Source organism: Chiloscyllium plagiosum, unplaced genomic scaffold, assembly GCF_037043375.1.
Source record: "Chiloscyllium plagiosum isolate Xiang-an unplaced genomic scaffold, Cpla_swu_hap1 HiC_scaffold_24, whole genome shotgun sequence".
In the NCBI taxonomy this organism is placed as follows: domain Eukaryota; kingdom Metazoa; phylum Chordata; class Chondrichthyes; order Orectolobiformes; family Hemiscylliidae; genus Chiloscyllium; species Chiloscyllium plagiosum.
The window spans coordinates 38,480,569-38,502,098 of record NW_028270162.1 but is presented as its reverse complement, the minus strand read 5'-3'; the positions used below and the strand labels follow the sequence as shown (position 1 = coordinate 38,502,098).

Here is a 21,530-nt window from a genome sequence, read left to right as displayed (position 1 = left end):
GAAAGTAATTTTGCAAACATGCAGAGTGGAATCTTATAGGGGCCTGTCTTGACATCAAAATCAATTTGCTGCGTTTTATGCTTCCGTTCCAGGCAGTGAGGCAAGGTTCGTGGTTAGCAGTGGCATGTTGATTATTAAGGTGGATTATTGTTTGATAACAACCTTATGGACTACAGATTTTGCCTCATTAACATGCGGATTTCTATTATATCACTTGCTAGAAGCAAATTGGACACACGATTCTTGACATAAAAGTCCCAGTGGCGACTTTGGCTCACTGCTTCCTCCATGTTGAACTCCAGCCACTACTATATTGAGGTGCAATATGGGCACCAGCCTCATGCATCCCACATTCACTGACATTGGCATCTTGTAAGCTGCATTTGCTGACACCTAGGAGCATAGTGACTATACATAGTCACGGCAAAATCTCTGAAACAAATTGAAATGAAGAATGATAACCTAACAACCCTTTTTTAAAAAAGTATATACTTGAAGAGAAAAATGTTTTAAATAGAAATCATTTTTAAAACATGAACTGAGCATATGCAGTTGGAATTTGTCATTGGATGGTTGGTGTCAGCAGGCTCCTTCTAGCCTCTAAGAACCTCTGGCACAGCTGTGCTGTACTTTACGCTTCTGCACTTCAGTGCTTACTTCAGGATGCAATGGCAACAACCTTGTAATACAACATCAAGGACAATTTGGACAAGGGTGCTCAGAGGCGTGCAAGCAACCCATGTACTGGGCCGGGCTTAGACTCCAGGTGAACAGCTGGATCCTAATGTTCATTCACTTTGTATCTGCCTATGTGCTTAGAGCATCCTTCCTTTTTTTTTTGCACTCTGCCCCTTAGCCAGAGGTGCCACGTTCACAGTACTGCTGTATTTCTGTCCCTATTTACAGGGACACAAGACCAGGAGGCTTGTTGTGGTTGTGAGCAGTCAACAGTCAAGGGAGGTAGTCTTCGCTCAGCTGGGCCCAGCACAGTAAACTAAGGATAACTGCCAATGTAGTTCAATGACGTGGTTAGTAAACCACTTCAGACGAGCAGAATCTGGATCCTCTCCTCATGAGGATGGGCATCCCACCACGTCTTGACTTTAGCTGATGGCTGTTTTCCTCCTTGTGAGGCAGATATTATGGGGGATGCAAGTAGGTGGCACAGTTGGTATTTTTGTTGCAGTGGGGGAGCTCTCCTCAACAAGTGAGTAGGCAGCGCAGATGTAACTTGGGGTTAGTGGTGTTGGGGATTGGGGTATGTGACAGCAAATGAGGGAAGATGTTGCATGCAATAGTGCGAGTGGTGGAGCATAAGCCTTGGGTGTAGTTGCAGAGATAGTGAATGTAAGATATCAGAGAGAAATGGCACTTAGACTAGCAGAGTGTAATTAACTTTCTTCCTACTTTACTATTTGTACCTCCAGACAACTGAGACTGTACGGACCCAGTGGCAATCTCAGACCAGGCTGGCAGGGCCTGTAATGCTGCTGGGGGAAGAGGATGTCCACCAGGACCTCCAAGTGCCTATTTGCAAAGCAGGATGTCAAATTTCCTTTCATTTCTGAACCCAGGGCAAATATCAGCAACTGTGCTGGGCAACTGCAGTCTAACAGTGCTTATCTGGGTGTCCAGTGACCTTTTAAAGGTGGCAACCTCACTGGAATGCTCTTCATTTTGGGATATCGTGGTAGTCATGGAGTTCTTCCAGATACGAAAAGTGGTAGATTAGGGCTTGAATCGAATGAATAATAGGCCATGAGAGTGGGATAGGTAGTTAATGAAGGAAGAAAATCCACTAGGCCTTTGGGAGTGAAACCTTCCATAAAACTTGAAGAAATTGTTTTTTTTTTGGCATTAAGATTCAGTTCGCAGTTATTCATATGCAAAAACACACAAATCAATTTTGAACGGGTTGTGCTGCACATTTTTGCACATTCTTTCTTGATCCTGAACTTAAGGACAAGTAGCACAACAATTTTAAAAGTAAAGCTTTGAAGAAAATGATTCAAAGTAGAGTATCAGTACTGTTGTCTCTGCTATAACGCAATAGTTCTGTTCTTGTGTGATCTTGCGTTATCAGAAAGTTGCGCAGTAGCCGCGCTGTTTAAACTAATTGGGTAGGAAGTGTATTATAGTCAATATGGGTATGGAAAGTTTGTGTTCTACACATAACTATCTAAATTTTTCAACTGTGTCAAAGCCAATTCGTATTGAAGAAACATGCGTTAGAGCAGAACTGACTATTTGAAAGGACTGCATGTAAGTGTGCAACTCATCAAAATCACCAGATGGTGGCAGTCACTAACTAATCTGTCTTGTTGAACCTTCAAGAATTGTTGCTGAACTCTTTATCTTACCTTGCCATTAGATTTTAAAATGCTCAAATGCTGGAAATTTTAAAATTAAAATTTAAGTTCTAAAAACAAATAGTGATTGTTAACTTTCAAAATTACTAAAGATGTGCTAATGTTTGTTTCTGACTTGAAGATAAGCTCTTAAGTCTTCTGTTTCCTCTGTTCACATTTCATTTACTTTTGATGAGGTCACCGTGTTTGTGTTTTTTCACTCTACTATTCACCTTTCACTCCACACCTTCCCCTACCCCCAACCACATATTTGAAGTTAAAGCATGACAAATCCCTTACCCGAAGTCCAGAAAATGTTAGTTTGCTTGAAAAAAGTACTGTGGATTTTAACCAGTTGGGAAATTAAGCCTTCAGGATAAAACACACTTGAGCTGCCTTCAGCTTGTGCAGCTAGGACCACTGTGTAAGTATTGACTAGAGTTGAGTGCAAAAAGTGTTTCTATACAAAGTGATGAGTTTATCTGCACATCTCCATTCCAAATATGCTTGAGTATTCATTATTACACATATCACAAAAATGTCTGCCTCAGTGGGTTAATTTGGTTGAGCGTGTTTCTTTTTCCCCTCTCTACCCCAGCGAAGGTCGACAGTGAATTATTAGAAGACTGTTGAACATGGCTTTCAGCCTTCCTGACCACAGGACTTGCATCATATCAGATTCCTGTTGAAGGGCTTTTGCCCAAAACGTCGATTCTCCTCCTCAGATGCTGCCTGACCTGCTGTGCTTTTCTAGCACCACGCTCTCAACTTTAATCTCCAGCATCTGCAGCACTCATTTATGCCTGTGTGCCATACCATGCCTATTGTGACCACTCATGATGTAAATTGAAGTCAGTAGAAGATGAGTTAAATAAACAGCCTAGTTTGGTGCACATTTTATTTGGTAAATGCAATATTCACTAAACAATTTTCATTCATGGAAATCTACTAAAGAGGATGGAGCAGTTGGATTGTTACTTCAGCTTGATCTTGACTGATTCATAATCAATTAATTTTTTTCCGATAATCTTCATTTCAGTAAACCATATTGAATAATTAAGGCAAAGTTGTTATTTCAGGAGACAAAGAATTCTCAAATTGTTCCTTTTATTTCTGCTATTAATGTTCAAGGATTGGAGATTGTTCAAAAAGTTATTTGCATGCTTTAAATTGATATACACAGAATCCTAACTTGTAAACATTTGTGATGTTGACTCACTAATACTCAATGGTAAAGTTAAATGCAAATATGAAAAATCAGCAAGGGGATGTTCATTTCAATGTATTGTACCTAGTTAAAGTTATTCATAGGTTTTTAATTGCTTCACTGTGCTGTGCAACCTTTGTGCATTTTAAAAACCTTTAACCAATAAACAAGTTGGACATAGTTACTTAATGCATAAACATGAAACTTAATTTCTAAGATAAATTATTTTTCATGCTGCATGTGAGTGTGCAGGAACAGTTTGAAATTGTCAAAAAGAGTGGATAAATGCACAGTTACCTTTTACCTATACAGGGCAGGATGATGCACATTTTACCATCTACAGTAAAAAAGGAGAAGGCTGAAGACAGTGAAACATCAGGCCTCTCTACTTACAAGAGAAATAAAGCAGCGAAAGACAAGGCCAGCAGTAGCAGGTTGGGATACAATGCATGGAATGCACAGATTAATGTGATGACAGTCAATTAATGAATACATTTTGTCATTGGTTTTAAAACCTTTGCATCTGAAATACTTCTATGTAGAGGGTTTTCCTTCATGGGTGTTTGCTTTCAATTGAGCAACCAAGTGTTGTAATATGTAACTTTTAATTTAGACTTCATGAAATGCCTAGATCCTGATATTTGCATGTGACATTTTTTTAAAGACTAAATATTTGAAATGTAACATAACCAGACTAAATGCCATTGTAAACATGAGTCTGCATATATTGATTTCAATGGGCTAGCACCAAAATGTTATTTGACAATCTTAGCCTTAGACTCACCTCCTAAATAGTGGAAATCAGTCCTGTTTGGAAGTTAAATAGTCAGCTGAATCAAAATTGACTTTTCTACCTACATTCAAGAAGTTGGCCACCATTCCTCTAAGCCTGCTGACATATACAGGCCAGCCCCATCATCCTCCACTTGCTTGAGGGTGTTTCCCCTCAGCACTCAGAATTGACAAATGTATCTCAGCCATTGAACTGAAATTGTGGAATCCTATCTCTCTCTCTCAAAGCAGAAAATGTAAAGTCAGAACATTCTATCTCAAACATAGACAACGATAAAAAAATGATAGGGTTTGATGTAGGAAACCTGTATCAATGAAATTTTGTTTTAAAAATTGATCTTTAGCCCCATTAAACAAGTAGGATATCAATCAGGTTTAATTGGAAGCATACTAGCTTTTGGAGCGCCGCTCCTTTATTCTTAAGGAGCAGTGCTCCGAAAGCTAGTGTACTTCCAATTAAACCTGTTGGACTATAACCTGGTGTTGTGTACACCCCAGTCCAACACCGGCAACTCCAAATCAGGAAATCCGTATAATCAACTCAGCTCATTTTCTCTCCAATGAACTGAGAGCAATGCTTGCCCACTGAACAAGCATATATGGAATGCATCGTTCTGAGTGGAGCTGTTCACACTTATATCTGAGCTGAAGTAGAAGCATGCACACCCTCCATTTTTGGGGAGAAGCAGGATCCTTAAGCAGTGAAGTTAATCCATTTCGATGTAGAATATGACTATCCTTGTATTTTTCAGCTCACATAATTGGAATACTTTATTTATGGGAACGAATGCTGTTGCTGATACAATAGCAGCAAAATATAATGCTACAAAAAGCCAAGTTCTAGATCACGTAAGTTTTTTTTATTTGGATTGCACAAATAGTTTTATCCAAAATATTTATGCTATATGTATTATGATAAACCAATGAAAGCCTTGTCTTGAGGTAAAATTTGTGAGAGCCCACCTCTCGCATCAAAATAACTACAACTAGGAACTTCCACTTCTTAAAGCACTGTGCATGATTTACAGGTGAAAAATCTACATTTATCTGGTTTGAATCCATATCCCTTAATGTTACTTGCTAGCAAAACTGTCAGTCTCAAATTAAAAATTATGAATTTTGCTTGGACATTTTTTGGGAATGAGGTTTATGCTTCTGTTGCTTTATCTGTGATGTTTATCCTCCCTTCTCTCCTGAATGGCTCTGATTTGAAGGTTATGTCTTCTTGTCCGAGATATCCACAGTGCAGAAATTATTTCTCTTTATCTAACTTTTCTGTTCTTTCCAAAATCCTAAGACCCTCAACAAAATCTGCTCAACCTTTCATATTCCAGGTATCACAACCCTAATTGATATGATCTCTCCTTTGCAACTTAACTTTGGAGATCTGGTAACATTTTGGTGAATCTGAGCAGCATTCTTCCCACAGCTCCCCTCAGATGTGATAGCCAAGAAATGCACCGTCTCCAGATGTGCTCTAACATGAGCTTTGAACAGTTATAATGTATTTTCCTCCCTTTTTATATTCTCATCCTTTTATTTCTTAAAGATTAGTGTTTTGTATTGGCTATAATGTAATCTAAAATTTCTTTGGAGCTGTTATATTTGTAACTTCTCACCATTTTAAAAACAACTTGTATATATTTCTTTTGGTCCAAAATGGATGATTTTTGTACTTCTGTTTTGAAATTCATCTGCCCCATATTTACTCATTCAGTTAACATGTTAATATCTCTTTGTATTTCTATGCTTCTGTCCACACTGCTTATTGTGCTGCCAATGTTTGTGTCAGTGGCAAAATTGGATATTGGCTTTCTCATGTGTCATTAATGAATATAGTGTAAGGCCCCAGCAAAGGTCCTTGTGGGTCATCACTGGTGACTTCCTTGCCGCTTCTACCTTTTTTTTTAAAATGCCTTTAGGTTGTTCATTCACACGATTTGGAAATTGCTGGTAATGCAGCAGTGGCTATCTGTTCCCTTTGCACTTGATGATGTGGTGAGTCATTGTTTTGAACTGCTGTAGTTTATGTGGTGATGGTGCTCCTATGATGGTATGATGTGGGGACACCAATATGTTCAGTGATGATGAACAAATAGTGGCATATTTCCCAGACTGAATGAGATCTGACTTAAAAGAGGAATTTTGAATATGGGAATGCTGATACCTCCTTATCTCCCTGTTTTACTACCTAAACAATCATCTGACCAGATTAATAATTTGGCTTCCACTCCAGCTATTTTAATTTTAGCTGACTGTCTGAATTTTATTAATTGCCTTCTGAAGTCCACGTAAACTACATCCATAATCATTTCCTTGTTTGCTATTTCAAGTGCTTCCTCAAAAATATTGTTTAGGTTCTAAGACATGACCTATCCTTCACAAATCTATTTTGTTTCTCTAACCAGTTTAAATTTTTCTAAATGTTTAATCACAAATTGTAGATTCCAACAGCTTTTCGCCAACAGCTAATAAACTAAAAGGTTCGTCCCTCATCTCATAATAGTCAATAAATCTGAAAAGACAATAGGTCATAAGTAGATCTGCAGCTAAATTCAACTGAAGTATTTTTTGTTATATTTTAGGTTTGACTTAATTGCTGAATTTATCACCATTCTCCATTTTTTTTCCTCACAACTGTCCAGCTTCCTTATTCTTGACAGATGATCTCATACATATTTTTAGGAGTGTTTTGGTCCTGTTTGTTATAGGGTCTCCTGAACTCTGGGCCATGAGTCCAGAATTATCTGGCCTGGCGCACAATGCTGCGACCAACAAGTTATCTAGCTGCAAAGATTCACCAGCTATATTCTGATACAAAATATAAAATCTCTTTGGGATCAGTCCCTCTCTCTGTCTTGCTTTATGTCTTGCATAAATGGGTGCAAATTCAGTCATGGTATATTGGAAACTGAAAATTTATTTTTTTTAGCATAAAAACTTGCCATCTGGTGTTCTTATGCGATGTCATTCGCAGGAGAGGATTTGTGATGTTATTGCTTAATAAAACTGAAATAATAATCGACACTGGGTCATTCAAAATTTTGATTGCCAGCAAATGCAATACAAGTTGATGCAGGATTAAGTAGCGTTTTTCAATCTAAACTTGAGAGTGAATTAAAATCTGTATTTCAATCACTTCATAGTATTGGTGTCTTCTTCTGAGGAAGTGGTTTTCAAAAATGTGCAGAACACTTTCACAGATATAAACTCAACTAGTTGATATTTGCTTTGATGTTTTAAAGGAAGGAAAAGGCAGTGTTGCAGTCCGCATGGCCCTGGGTGAGACAGAGATAGTACAAGAGACCAGGCAGTTCTTGATAGATAATGGAGTTAGGTTGGACTCTTTCAGTCAGGTAAGACAATCCAAATAAATACAGCTGACACTTCAGATGAGTGTTAATAACTTTGTTGATTAATGCATTATCAGAAACATTAATGTATTTTTTGCACTGTTGCTGAAGCGTGAAGCATGTGGTAATTAATCTTTTGTCCAGTAGCTTGAACATGTTTTCCATCAAACATAGTCTCAGAAAAAGAGCACAAGAAATTCCAATCAGTACTTCAGTTCAATATTTAACAGTATCCTTTTTGTGGAAAAGGAGCATTGACTGACAATACGTATTAAAAATCCAGAGAATGTGTAAATACTTCTGACAATTTATTGTTTTTTTTTTGCTTATTTCTGATATTCAAAATTAATATAAAATAATTAATTGAGCTTTTTTCTCTGCGGTTGTTCTCTCTAATGTGAGATCAAACTTTACTCCTGGAAAATAAGTGTTAGTAAAGAAAAGCACAATGTAATTTTGGATTATTCCTAACGTAATTTTGGGGAGGCACAGTGGCACAGTGATTAGCAGTGCTGCCTCTCAAGGCCAGGGACCTGAGCTCGATTCCAACCTTGGGTGACTGTCTGTCTGTGTGGAGTTTGCACATTCTCCCTGTGTCTGCGTGGGTTTCCTCCGGGTACTTCGGTTTCCTCCACAATCCAAAGATGTGCAAGTCAGGTAAATTGGCCATACTAAATTGCTCATAGTGTTAGGTGCACTAGTCAGGGGTAAATATGGGGAATGGTTCTGGATAGGTTACTCTTTGGAGGGTCGATATGGACTTTTTGGGCCGAAGGGCCTGTTTCCATGCTGTAGGGCATCTAATCTAATCTAATCATAGGGAGTCCTGATAGAAATTCACACCGTTTTTTTATAATTAGCAATATTGAATACAAAAGTGAATAGGTAGGTTTGTCACTTAGTAGTCCAGATATTGAATGCTGCTGAAAATGGAGACATGTTGCTGAAGATTTTCATCCTGTATTTGTGAGCACAAACTCAAGAGTGCCAAGTTTCAACCAATCACAACAGAACATACTGCAGGAGAAAAAGGTGCTAATTGGTTGGTTAGCTCTGATTGGCAAGAACATTGTATTGGTGAACAATAGGCTCAAAAGAGACAATCCTTTGAATATATTCCTTCATGGCAAACAGGTCCCTGTGCATGAATTTGTCACTTTTAACATGTGTTAATGAGCCACATTATGAGTTTGGCTGATCATCAGTTGATTGTTAATGTAACTATTAATGTGCTCTGAATACTTGGTTCACCAAGTGCTACTCAATCGTGGAATCACATCTGACAACAAATATTTTTTGTGTTTTACAACTGTAGGGATTCTATAATTCTATGGACTAGCTGACCTTGTATGGACCTTGTACTCTGCCTATTACATGTTTTTATATGATTCATTTAGCCAATAGTTGTAATGTATGCTGTGTATCTGGCATGGTACCATCATTGAACTATGTGAAAAGCTGAACATCATCTTAGACTGATCACAGCATCCTGTCAGTGGAAAATATCACTCAAGTCACTGTGCATAGTGGCAGCATGGAATAGCTTGCTTAACTTGTTTTTTACGTTATTAAAATATTTTGTTCTAACAGCATATTTTGGGGTAGACAAGGCACTTTATTGGAATAAGAGTTGGAACTTTGGTGTATGTGCTAAGTTCCACGACCTGCAGTGAACAGTATTCTGATTAGGATTGCTGCTGGCCTACAGCATAGCTTCAACGTGCTTTATCTTTGTTCCACACTTGCAGGATGAACAAATGTCTTGGGTCCAATTTAAAAGATCCCTGATAAGGCCAATCTTCTAGCACAGGAAGGATTATGTAAATCCCAATGTACATACTGATTTGTGTAGGTAGACAGATCTCTTAACTAGCACGTCAAGGAAAGAGAGCATGTTAGATTGTGCCATCTCAAAGGCAAATTTATCATGGGATGGAGCACATTAAGATTTGTAGGGAATAATGGGTGAAAGGCAGGCACTCTAATAGGTCAAAGACCACTAGTTACTATAAGGAAAGAGTGGGAAAATTGTGATTGGATAATGCTTCAAAAGCACTTGCAAAAACATTAGTTGATTGACTGACATCTGAATATATAATTTTGCATGCAATTGTGCTAATACAGGTAATATTTTATAATTTTTTAATGATATTTGTATTATTATTTCAAACGTGTAGGGTGTTGGGAAGAGAAGTAAAACAGTTATCCTTGTAAAGAATATTCCTGTTGGAACACAAGCGGAAGAATTGGAGAAAGTATTTAAGAAGTATGGAGATCTTGCACGTGTTTTACTTCCACCAGCTGGCGTAACTGCCATTGTGGAATTCCTAGAACCTACAGAGGCAAAACAGGCGTTTACAAAGCTTGCATATTCCAAGGTATATAATTGCAATTACTACATATCCAAATTAATTCTTGTGATTAATTTACTGATGCAAAGCAAAATGCTTAACATCTTGGGCACTGTTTTTGAGTCAAGTAATCAGTAATGACAATATGGGCGGCACGGTGGCACAGTGGTTAGCACTGCTGCCTCACAGCGCCGGAGACCTGGGTTCAATTCCCGCCTCAGGCAACTGACTGTGTGGAGTTTGCACGTTCTCCCTGTGTCTGCGTGGGTTTCCTCCGGGTGCTCTGGTTTCCTCCCACAGTCCAAAGATGTGCAGGTCAGGTGATTTGGCCATGCTAAATTGCCCGTAGTGTTAGGTAAGGGGTAAATGTAGGGGTATGGGTGGGTTACGCTTCGGCGGGTTGGTGTGGACTTGTTGGGCCCAAGGGCCTGTTTCCACACTGTAATGTAATCTAATCTAATATTATAGAAGTGAACCCTTATGCAATAGCAGATCAATGTTTCAGCTTTTTACTTTGAGGAATGAACAAATCACTGGCCGGTGGTCAGAATGCAGAGTAATGTACAAAATTCTGGTCACCATATGTTGGACTTCTCTTCCATAGATGTGACGGGAAGGTGCAGATAATCGGATGGCTTGGTACTGCTGTGATCTATCCACTTCTTGTCACCTCAATTAATTTCCGGGTGAGAATGTCCATGGACAATGATCCCGTCCACCAACAATTAAGTCCTTTGTGATCAATTACCAAATTCTTAAGAGCCTCAATCCACTATTGCCTAAATACCTGTGTTCCCAGCAATCAAGAAAGATTGCTACTTTCCTGTCTCTGAAATCAAAGCTGGTTTAAAGAGAGAGGGTCCCATATTTGTCTCAAACTGGGACCAATTTGGGGGATGAATGGCACTGAAAGCCGCCTTGCCCTTGCCACTATCCCATGATTAAACCACCCGCCCACAGAAAAAGCACACATTTCTTGCCCTGGTCACCTTTTATGGCTGTATAACCTAGTCTTGGCAATGATCTCCAGATCCAATTGGTTGGCAGCAATTGAGTGATGACACATCTGGTAGGTCATGAAGCCCACTGATGAAATCATACGTGGCTATTGGAGCTTGATCTGGTGAATTTCTCAGTCATGGAGTTGGGGGAAGAGGGCATGAAACACGTACCCTCCTCCTTACCGAAGAGAGCACAAAATCATCACCCATATTTCAGAAAGGACATAGAAAAACTGAACAAGATACAAAAAGATTTACTAAGAATGGTGACAGTAAAATTACAGCTACTGCATAATTATGAATAAAATAGGAATTTTACAAAGTGAGAAACTTAGAAGTACAGAAGAGCAAGATACTGCAGATCTGCTGCAAATATGAAAAGTGAACAAAAAAATTGCAGCATCTTTGGAGCAAGAAACATTCACTAAAACATTCCATTTGCTTCTTACTGGTAAAGTGAAGGTTCTAAAATTGTAATTGGTTTGAATGGGGCAGATGTCAAGAAAATGTTCCTACTTATTGGAAAATCCAAAATTATAGGCCAAACATCACTTAATTGTTACTGAGAAATCTGAAAGGCAAAAGAGAAGAATTATTTTTTTGCTGTGTGTGGTTTGTTTTGTAACTACAGGAAATGGTTGAGCCAAATGGTTTAGATACTTTCTAAATGAAAATGGATAAGTGCATGACAGAAAAGGAAATGGGAAAACATGAATGACTAAGATGAGGCAGATGGAATTGCAGGAGACTTGTGGGGAGTATAAGCATGACACAGATTAGTTTGCCTGAACAGCTCTTTTCTATTCTGCCAATTTTATCTAATTCTATTCTTTGGAGTTTGATGAATTGTTATTCAAAACCAGCATTGCAGATTGTTTATATAGAATTTTAAGTTTTGCAGATTAAGGGCTGCAGTTTGCAATGACCATGTGTGAGCCATTCATAGTTGCAATTATACTCGATAGCTGAAAAATTATTAGATTGTTTACATAATTTAAAGAACACTTACGATTTCCATTTGAGGAAAGTGTGTAAAGCATTTAAGACTGTTTTCCACACTTCAAAGAAATGCCAGAGTTGGTCTCAAATAAAAGGTTTTATTTAGTTTACCAAAATAATGCTGCAAAAATAGAGAATTAGAAAATCATAGCTGTATTGGGGTGCCAGAATTATGCAGGCTTTATCCATTACTACCAGACTGAAATATTTCCATATCCTTGTTTTTAACATGTAGTTTCAGCATGTACCACTTTACCTTGAGTGGGCTCCAATGGATGTGTTCTGTTCCTCAACCCCAGAGATAAAAAAACCTGAAGAGAAACAAAGTAATACAGGTAAATAAAAACATTAGTTTTATTAAAATTATGTATGTTCATGTATAAAATTAGTCAATTGGTAAATGTTCAGAGCTCAGCAGAGATGTGCTATGTGTTCTCACTATCTCGCCCTCTCTCTTTTTCTGCCCTTTCCCATCGTGGGTGCCCATCCTCTGGCACAGTGGCTCAGTGGTTAGCACTGCTATTTTACAGTGCCAGGGACCCAGATTCAATTCCAACATTGGATGACTGATTGTGTGGAGTTTGCATGTTCTCCCTGTGGCTGTGCAGGTTATTGTCGGGTGCTCCTACAGTGCAAAGATGTGCAGTTTAGGTAGATTAGCCATGTGAAATTGCCCCATAGTGTCTAGGAATGTGAATGTTAGGTGGATTAATCATGGTAAATGCGGGGTTAGGGGATGAAGAGGTGCTGGGTCTGGGTTGGATGATCTTCGGAGTGTTGGTGCAGAAATGATGGCCTCTATCCACACTGTAGGAGTTGGATGATGATCCACTGTTTTGACTTTTCAATGACTTGAAAAGCATACCAAACCCTAAATATCATTTTAAGTCTTCCAAAAGTATGCTTCAGTTTTGTTTTAATGGGTTCTCAATGATAATGATTGACAACATTTTAAATGTTACATTTGAGATAGATTAACATGCAACCTTTCAGTTCAGAGTTTGATTAAAGAAATGTACATGTTGAATTCACTTCATCAATGAAAACTAAAAATAACTTACCCAGCATATGCAGTACAGAGCTGTATGTTGATTGTAAGTGTAAAATATTCAAGATATTTTCTATAGATGACTTCATTCTTCCAAGAGTAATTTAATAGCAGCCACTGGTAATTTAAAAGAAAGCAATTAGCTATGAAATCCTTAGAATGAGTAAACATTGTAACCATGACAATAACTTGCCTATAACTGTCTTAAAGAACTTTTCAATTTATTTCAACAATCCAGAGACAAATTTGTATGACATTGTGAAATCACAATCAGACTAAGCTTGGTGTTCACACTCTGCAACTTGTCTATCAGAATCACAACAAATTTGCAACCAGCTAGTTTGCCACTCCGTGCATATGCTTTGTTTTAGTGCTGACGAGCTTGAGCTTCTTTTTCTCACTATGTATATCCAACACGTGCTGACTTACTTTCACATGGCTATGAAGATCTGTCTAATTTTACAGGTCAAAATTTCCCATGTCAGACTTTTGGGTTGAGAATAGTTCTGATTTTCTCCTCCCCATGGGAAATGTGTCATGTCTGGCAGCCACAGGCAACAATCTGACTGCACTTCTCCAATTCTGACCCTTTCTATACTTCTGAATTTTAGTGCTGTATCATTAGTTGCCATGCTGTCATCTGTCTAGGCTGTAAACTTTAGGTTCCCTTCCTAAATCTCTGACTCACAACCTCCCTTTTTCCCTTTAAGACTGTCCTTTGATGTTTTGGCTGATATGGCTCAGGGTGAAATCTCATGATAAACTGCCTTTGAAATGCCATGGAACATTTCACAATATTGAAAGTTCTATATAAATACTAGTCATTGTTGAAATTTGGTTCCTAATAGTTTGGGAAGGTGTCAGTATACTTTGTTGAATTTATGTTCTTTCGTGATTCAATACTCTTGACTACCTGTTAGTCCTGATGTAGCCAAAAAATATATTTGTCAAAAAGTTGTATTCTGCAGGATGTTGTCCAATATTTTATTTATTCAGTCATAAGGAAGATCATTGTATCTTGCTTGTGACTTATGAATGAATTATGCAGTCTGCTTCCCAATAGAATAAGTTTAGGAAATGCATTGTCTGTCTTAGAATTACAAATCCTGTTTATCACATTAATTTTCAGGTTTTGAATTTTACACTTTGTCACTTGGGAGTGTTATGAGCCATTGATTAATATTGTTAATCAATTGATTAAATACTGGCATAATGCAAACATTTTGAACAATTTGCCTACGAAATAAATGATGTATCATGTTATTTGGGCAAATGTGATTTCTTACTTAAAAGTCAGCACAAATCTATAAACATGGCAATCTGTGTTTAACTAATGATGTAGTGGAGAATGGTAATGCAGTTGAGATGGTGTACTTGGACTTTCAAAAGCCATTGTTTAAAGTTGTAGCTCATGAAATGAAAGGGGCACTGACAGTGTGGATCTGAAATTGGGCTGAAAAACAGGAATGGTGGACCCTGTTCTGCATGTTTCTATTACAGTCAGTCTCAGAAGATCTGGTAAAAATGCATAGGAGCATTGTGTTATAGAAATTTACAACTGCACTGGCAATCCAGTGATCATTGCCACTGTACACAACATCTTGGCTGATATAAACCATAGTTTTGGCTCATTGCCTGTCAGTATCATGTCCTGAATTTGGACAACACTATGGAGAAAAACCATGTTATTCCTGTACTAGAAAATAAACTGGAGGGAAAGGGGTCGTTTCTTTTCGGTTTGTGAAATATTTGATATTCGTTTTTGTCACAAGCATTTTTTTCCTAAATTTCCCACTGAATTTAGCAATAATCTAGATTTCATCTTCATAAAACTTTGTAGAATTTTAAAACTAAACTTATTTCAGAATGACCTAGTGGGTTCAGACATCACTGTGATAGTGGAGTGGATAAAGAGTGGAGCTGGAAAAAGTACAGCAGGTCAAGCAGCCTCAGAGGAGAGGGGAGGTGATGTTTCTGAAATATTGAATCTTTCCCTCTTCCCTGATGCTGTTTGACCTGCTGTGCTTTTTCCAGCTCCACTCTATCCACTCTCTCACTCCAGCATCTGCAACCCTCACTATCTCCACATCACTCTGATAGTTCTAAACTATAAAGACAAAATGGTCCAGGTTTGATTCTGAATCATATCATGTGAAATGAGCTTTAATTTGTTCTGTCCTGTCCTAGGGAGGGCAGCAGTTACATAGGATTCCAACTTCTACTGCAGTGGAGTGACTCTTGTTAAAGACTGAATGGGGTTTATGGGCCCTGAGTATTGTAATTTATAATAAAGTGTTTTTCTTAAGATTTAGAATCACAGAATCCCCACAGTGTGGAAACAGCCCCTTCGGCCCAAGAAGTCCACATTGACTCTCTGAAGAGTAACTCACCCAGAGCCATTTCCCCCTACCCTATTTTTACCCCTACCCTACACATCCCTGAACACTATGGGCAATTTAGCACAGCCAATTCACCTAACCTGCACATCTTTGCAAGGAAACTGGAGCACCTGGAGGAAACCTACGTAGATGCTCACCCAAGGCTGGAATCGAACCCAGGTCCTTGGCGCTGTGAGGCAGCAGTGCTAACCACTGAGCCACCGTGCCGCCCAATATAACATAATGTAACACTTTCCTGACAATGTTATGTTGTTTGCATTTGTGCTCACAATTCGTAGCAATATATATGATGTCAAAACGGGTAATGTTATTCGAATTTGAGATCCTCCATGCTTCTGCTGTATATGAAGTGGCAGGTTTTCAGTTTGTGGTATGTTGTTTCGATTTCTTTTGCCTTTCAATTTTACATCTTTCCCATTCCATTTCCACTTTGGCTTTCTCCTAGACCAAATAAACTTTTTTGTTTTACTTTGAACCAGTATAACCAAACATTCTTGAATTAACAGAAAAGGTGAATTTGTTAATTACTAAATGAAAGAAGGCTTAGTAATATGACACCCATACACACAGATTAGAAATAAAGGTGAGTCTAAGAAAAGATTTTTTTAAATTTTAAAAATACATACAGTTCACTCTCTGAATTGTTTGTGACATATTGAAAGTTGAATATTGTAGCTGTTTAAGTGGATGTTACAGGTCGCATTGACATCAGCAGTTGAACAGTTCATTTCAAAATTCTTGGTTTGTAGATTGACTAATGGTATTTCATCCTGATTCCTTTCAGCGGTGGATTACTGGCAGCACTTGAAGACTTGTATTTTCTTTTACCTGCAGTGCAGGTGTGTTTAAATGGCTTTTCTCAGAGCCTTAATTGTCTTTACACACTAATCCAAACACTAGGATATCAAGCTATTAACAGGTTAGATGAATTGGCAATGCTAAATTGTCCATAGTGTTGTGTGCATTAGTCATGGGTAAACATAGGGTAGTGGAATAGATCTGAGTGAGTTACTCTTCGGAGGGTTGGTGTGGACTCGTTAAGGGGTGGCACGGTGGCTCAGTGGTTAGCCCTGCTGCCTCATAGCACCAGGGACCCAGGTTCGATCCCAGCCTCAGGCAACTGTCTGTGTGGAGTTGCATTCTTCCTGTGTCTGCGTCGGTTTCCTCTGCGTGCTCCGGTTTCCTCCCACATTCCAAAGATGTGCAGGTCAGGTGAATTGGCCATGCTAAATTGCCCAGTGTTAGGTACATTAGTCAAAGGGAAATGGGTCTGGGTAGGTTATTCTTCGGAGGGTTGGTTAGGATTTGTGGGGTCAAAGGGACTGTTTCCACATTGTAGGGAATCTAATCTAACACGTGCGTGCACAACAAGGTTAAAGTACAATTTTAACCACTGTCTGTATTCCTGAAAGGGAGAACTGCAAATGTTTCTCAAATGAATGGTTTTGTTTTCAATAATACTCTGTTTACATATTCTGAGGAAGTTATAAATTTAGTTTGCAGTGCATTTCTTCCTTTTGAAGCTCCATTGACACATTGTCAGGTGTGACATTCCAAACTCTCTCTTTAGGCAGCCACAGAATTTAGATCTGCAGTCAACGTTTGGCTGCGTTTCATTTATTCAAAAAAAATCATGCGCATAGGTGATCTGGGGTTATGATTTGTGGTCATGATAATTGCTCTGAAGATTATAGATCATGGTAAAATACATATCTAATACTTGTAAGATATTTATGGCTATGTTCATAAGCATGCTGTAGTTGATTTTAGTCATTTGTTTTCTGTTTTAATCGAACTTTGTTGTGGGTTGTTTCTAAAACAATGGCTTTTGCTTTTATCTTTGAAAATATGGAACATTATGTGAGCGTATTATGTAACTTTTATTAGAGAGCTTTAAAGCTTACAACAAATACTTTAGTTAGGTAGGATCACCTGAGAAAATAAGGGAAGAAAACAAAGCCTCTGTTGTCCAACACGAAGCAATGCTTACTCTGTAAGCAGTACATATGACTGCATTGTATTAGTGACAGGCTAATACTTGTCCCAGTGCTCTCTTCTTTCTTCGTCAAGGACATGACTCATTTTGAACTTTCATGGTTTTTTTCATACATATATAAGGCTGCAACAGTGGCCTTTGGGGGAGGTGAGCCTTGAGCTTTGAGAATGAAAGCAGCAATGCCAATCTGGCTACTAGTCACCAGGGAACTATTATCTTACTGTGCCGAGACCCAGGCCTTGTGATAATGAACTTCAGGGGAATGCTTAGCGAAGGCTGCAGTTCACTGATAATAGCTTTTGTTGTGCAGGATGTGCTTTGCATGCAGAAAACCTCAGAATTTTGTAGCTCAAGAATAATGTAACTGCTTTTTGCTTTGCGTGACTGCATTTTATCGTGCAAGCCACAGATGGAGTTGCATTTAAATCTTTTTGCTGATGGATTAACTGTCAATGATTTATTAATTTCCCCTGAGTTGACAGAACCCTTTCTTACTAAATTTAAACAAATGAAATATTTTAAATTTTCTTTTACATGAAACAAATAGAAGAAATTAAAAACACCTGAGCATTAAAGTAAACCTTTGTGTGCAGATTTTTAACAGCATTAGTACGTTAGTTGCAGAAGTGATTAATTTTGATGGAAATTACAAGTGTTAAGAACATTTGACTAGGGGAATTAATGCTGCTGAATATTTTTCTATTGTATATGAATCTCTGTATAAACTCCAAGAAAGTGAATATTTTAATTTTCATTAAACATTCTCTTATTAAGTCTCTTGACAAGGTCATGTAATAACGTAAGTTATCAACCTATGTGTGGTTTTATGGTTCTACTGACGTCTCATAAGAGGAATTGATTCAGTCAGGTTCATCAACACCTACACCATATATTTGAAATATGTTGTATAAAATATATTTTTATTCTCTGATTTATGAAATTGCTTTTTTTGTATTCATGAATAGGATGCATGGTTCCTGGAACCTTGAGTTATCCTGAATATTCTGAAATTAAAAGGCATTGTAATGTATTGTTTAACAGTTCTTTATTACTACTGTTTATTCATTAATTAATTTAGGTTTCTATATAATACGAGGTGACTTAATCAATGTTTACGTTCTCAACTTGCTGCTAACTGAAAGGTACTACCATTGAGTTATGCTTTGAAGATTTTCCATTGTGTTACACATCACTTTTCATTGTTGGAAGTTCTTTCAAAACTACAGAAGCCTCACTTTTTATTAAACAATTTCAGCCAGAGAAAACTGGGGTGGTACCTATGTGTCCTCAAATTATAGAGGGAAAATATCCACTAATGTTCCTATTAATGACCATTGTTTCCTGTATATCATTAGAGTTCCCAGCAAGCTTGACTGTAATATCTCTCAGCCTTTTTCTAGCTGCAAGTAAATGGACTGGTGATGCTGTCCATACTTCTGTGTGAAAAATAGCTACTTCAGGCACAGTCCTAAAAGATTGTTGATGCTAATTGATCATCTTAGTCACTATTTTTCCATGAGGGAGTATTGGAAAAAAAATACAAAAATTTAAAATCAGACAAGTGGAGCATAAACTCTGGCATGGATTAATTGGGTGGAATGACATATTTCTTTGCTTTTATATCTTATGTAATACTAGTTTAATATATCTTTCAAATTTCAATCAGATAATAGAATCCAGTTAAGATTAATTACTGGAGCGGATTAGTCAATACCTGAGAACAAAACTTGTTTTTGTAATGAAAGTTGCAAGCATTGAAATTGGTGTTAAGAGTGCAGATTGATACTGCTCTGATTTCAAATGAAGCTCTCTTGTATTAATGCACTTGTCAGTGGAGCTCCATACATTGGTGGAATTGAAGGAGAGCCATTTGAAGTGGAATTGAAGGAGAGTCATTTGAAGTGGAATTTTGTTGAGAGCTTAGCATGTAGAGAGTTTTGCTCTGGTTTTTAGAGGGGAAAGAAGACTCTATAATGAAAAACATTAGATGATGAATTTAAGGAAAGCATGTGTTGAAATTATCCTCAAAAGATCTCCTGTTACTTCTTCTCAAAACATTCCATCCAATGCAGATTCAAATCTTATTAGTGAAAGTGTAATATATCCACTACAAACCAATTGACTCCCACAGTTACAACTATACATCCTTACACCCTGCTTCCTGTAATGATACTAATACATTCTCCCAATTCCTCTGTCTCCATCACATCTGTTCTGATGAAACCAAATTTGACAAAGGTGGCCTCCAAAATGTCCACCTCCTTCTTCCTAAACTGAGGATTCCCCAGCACTGCCCTCAACTGGGTGTGACCCATGTCCTGCACTTCAGCCCTCACCCCCTTTCTTCCGTTTTACAGCAGTAATAGGGATCCTTTGTCCTCACCTACCATCCCTCCAGCATCCATACCAGAGGTTCGTTAGCTGTCATTTCTGCCACCTCCAGGAGGATGCCACCACCAGACACACATTCCTCTCCCCTCCCCTGTCAGCCGTCTGCAGACCATTTCTTCTGGGACACGCTAGTCCACTCCTCTTTCACTCCCAGCACCCTCCCCCCACAGCTCCATGGCATCTTTCCTTGCAATCACAGAAGGTGTGACACATGCCCATTCACTTCCTCCCCTGTCAGTATCCAAGGGCCCAAACACACCTTCCAAGTGAAGCAGTAGTTTACCTGCACTTCACTTAATCTAGTCTATTGCATTCACAGTGTGGTCTCCTGTACATTGGGGAAGTGAAGCGTAGACTAGGTGACTGCTTTGCAGAACATCTATGTTCTGTCTGCTTAAAAAAAACTGAGCTTCCACGTTCCTGCCATTTCAACATACCACCTTGTTCCCTGGCCAACATCTGTTTCAGGCCTGATGCAGTGCTCTAGTGAAGTTCAGCACAAGCAGCACCTCATTTTCCACTCGGGAATTCTGCAGTCTTCTGGACTCCATATCAAGTTCAACAATTTTAGAGCTTGAGGCACCTTCCCTACGTCCTTATCCCAGTCCCCACACAACAGGTTTTGTAATCACATGGTCTGCTATGACACACCAATCGTAGTTAACCATGAATAGCCCCAATAGTAGCTATTCATTCTCCTAGTCAGATCATTATCCACTCCTTTGTCTCACTGTTCTTCTGTCTGTTTGGGCTCTATCTCTATCTATCATTTACTCCTTACCTTCTCCCCCTACCCAATCTTCTACATAGAAATCAACTTCTTCCTAGCTGCCATCAGTTCTGAGGAAGGGTCACTGAACCTACAATGTTAACTCTGATTTCACTCTACAGATGCTTCCAGACCTGCTGAGTTTTCCCAGTAATTTGTTTTTATTATTAGTGAAAGTGTTAATTTTAATGATGTGTGTAGAATCAACGATGGAATATAATGTGGGAAAATGAGATGTACTTTGGCAAAGAGAATAAGAAACCTGAATATTATCTAAATGGGGAAAGACTGAAGAAATTGCAGGACAGAGAAATTTCAGGGTCCTTATGCGGGAATCACAAAAATCTAGTATAAAAATTCATCATATCATAGGGAAGTTGAATGGACCTTTGACCATTGTTTCAAAGGAAATGGACTATAAAAATAGGGAGGTCGTGTTAAAAGTTTACAAGGCATTAGTCAAAGTGCACTAACAATAGGTGAACGGTTTTTGTTCCCCTACATAAGGAAAGATATACTGGCATTGGAGGCAGTTCAGAGAAAGTTCACTTGGTTGAAGCTCGATATGCATTATCTTCTGAGGAGAGATTGAGTAGATTTATCTTGTACTCATTGGAGTCTAGAAGAATGAGAGGAGACCTTAGTGAAACATACTTGGAGAGGAGCCTGTACGTTGTACTGTTGCTCTAAGTCTGCATCCTTGTCCTAGGTGATAGAAGACATTGGTTTGGAAGGTGCTATGGGATGAACTATAGTGAATTGCTGCAGTTCATCTTGTATCATGAACACTGCTGCCATTCTGCCCTAGTGGTGGAGTGGGTGAAGTCGAGGGTGGTGGATGGGGTTCAAATTGAGTGCACTGCCTTGTCCTGGATG

General features: G+C 38.4%; 1 protein-coding gene across 6 annotated transcripts in view; it reads left to right on the top strand.

The window, feature by feature from the left end:
• The window catches only part of rbm19 (RNA binding motif protein 19), a 250,198-nt gene that overhangs the window by 34,613 nt on the left and 194,055 nt on the right, over positions 1-21,530 (top strand). For all 6 annotated transcript variants that reach the window (XM_088000100.1, XM_043715848.2, XM_088000099.1 and 3 more), the window contains exons 12-16: positions 3,868-3,989; positions 5,100-5,196; positions 7,593-7,703; positions 9,878-10,078; positions 12,287-12,386. In XM_088000100.1, the coding sequence (XP_087856226.1) occupies positions 3,868-3,989; positions 5,100-5,196; positions 7,593-7,703; positions 9,878-10,078; positions 12,287-12,386 (631 nt within the window). The remainder of the gene's footprint in view (positions 1-3,867; positions 3,990-5,099; positions 5,197-7,592; positions 7,704-9,877; positions 10,079-12,286; positions 12,387-21,530) is intronic.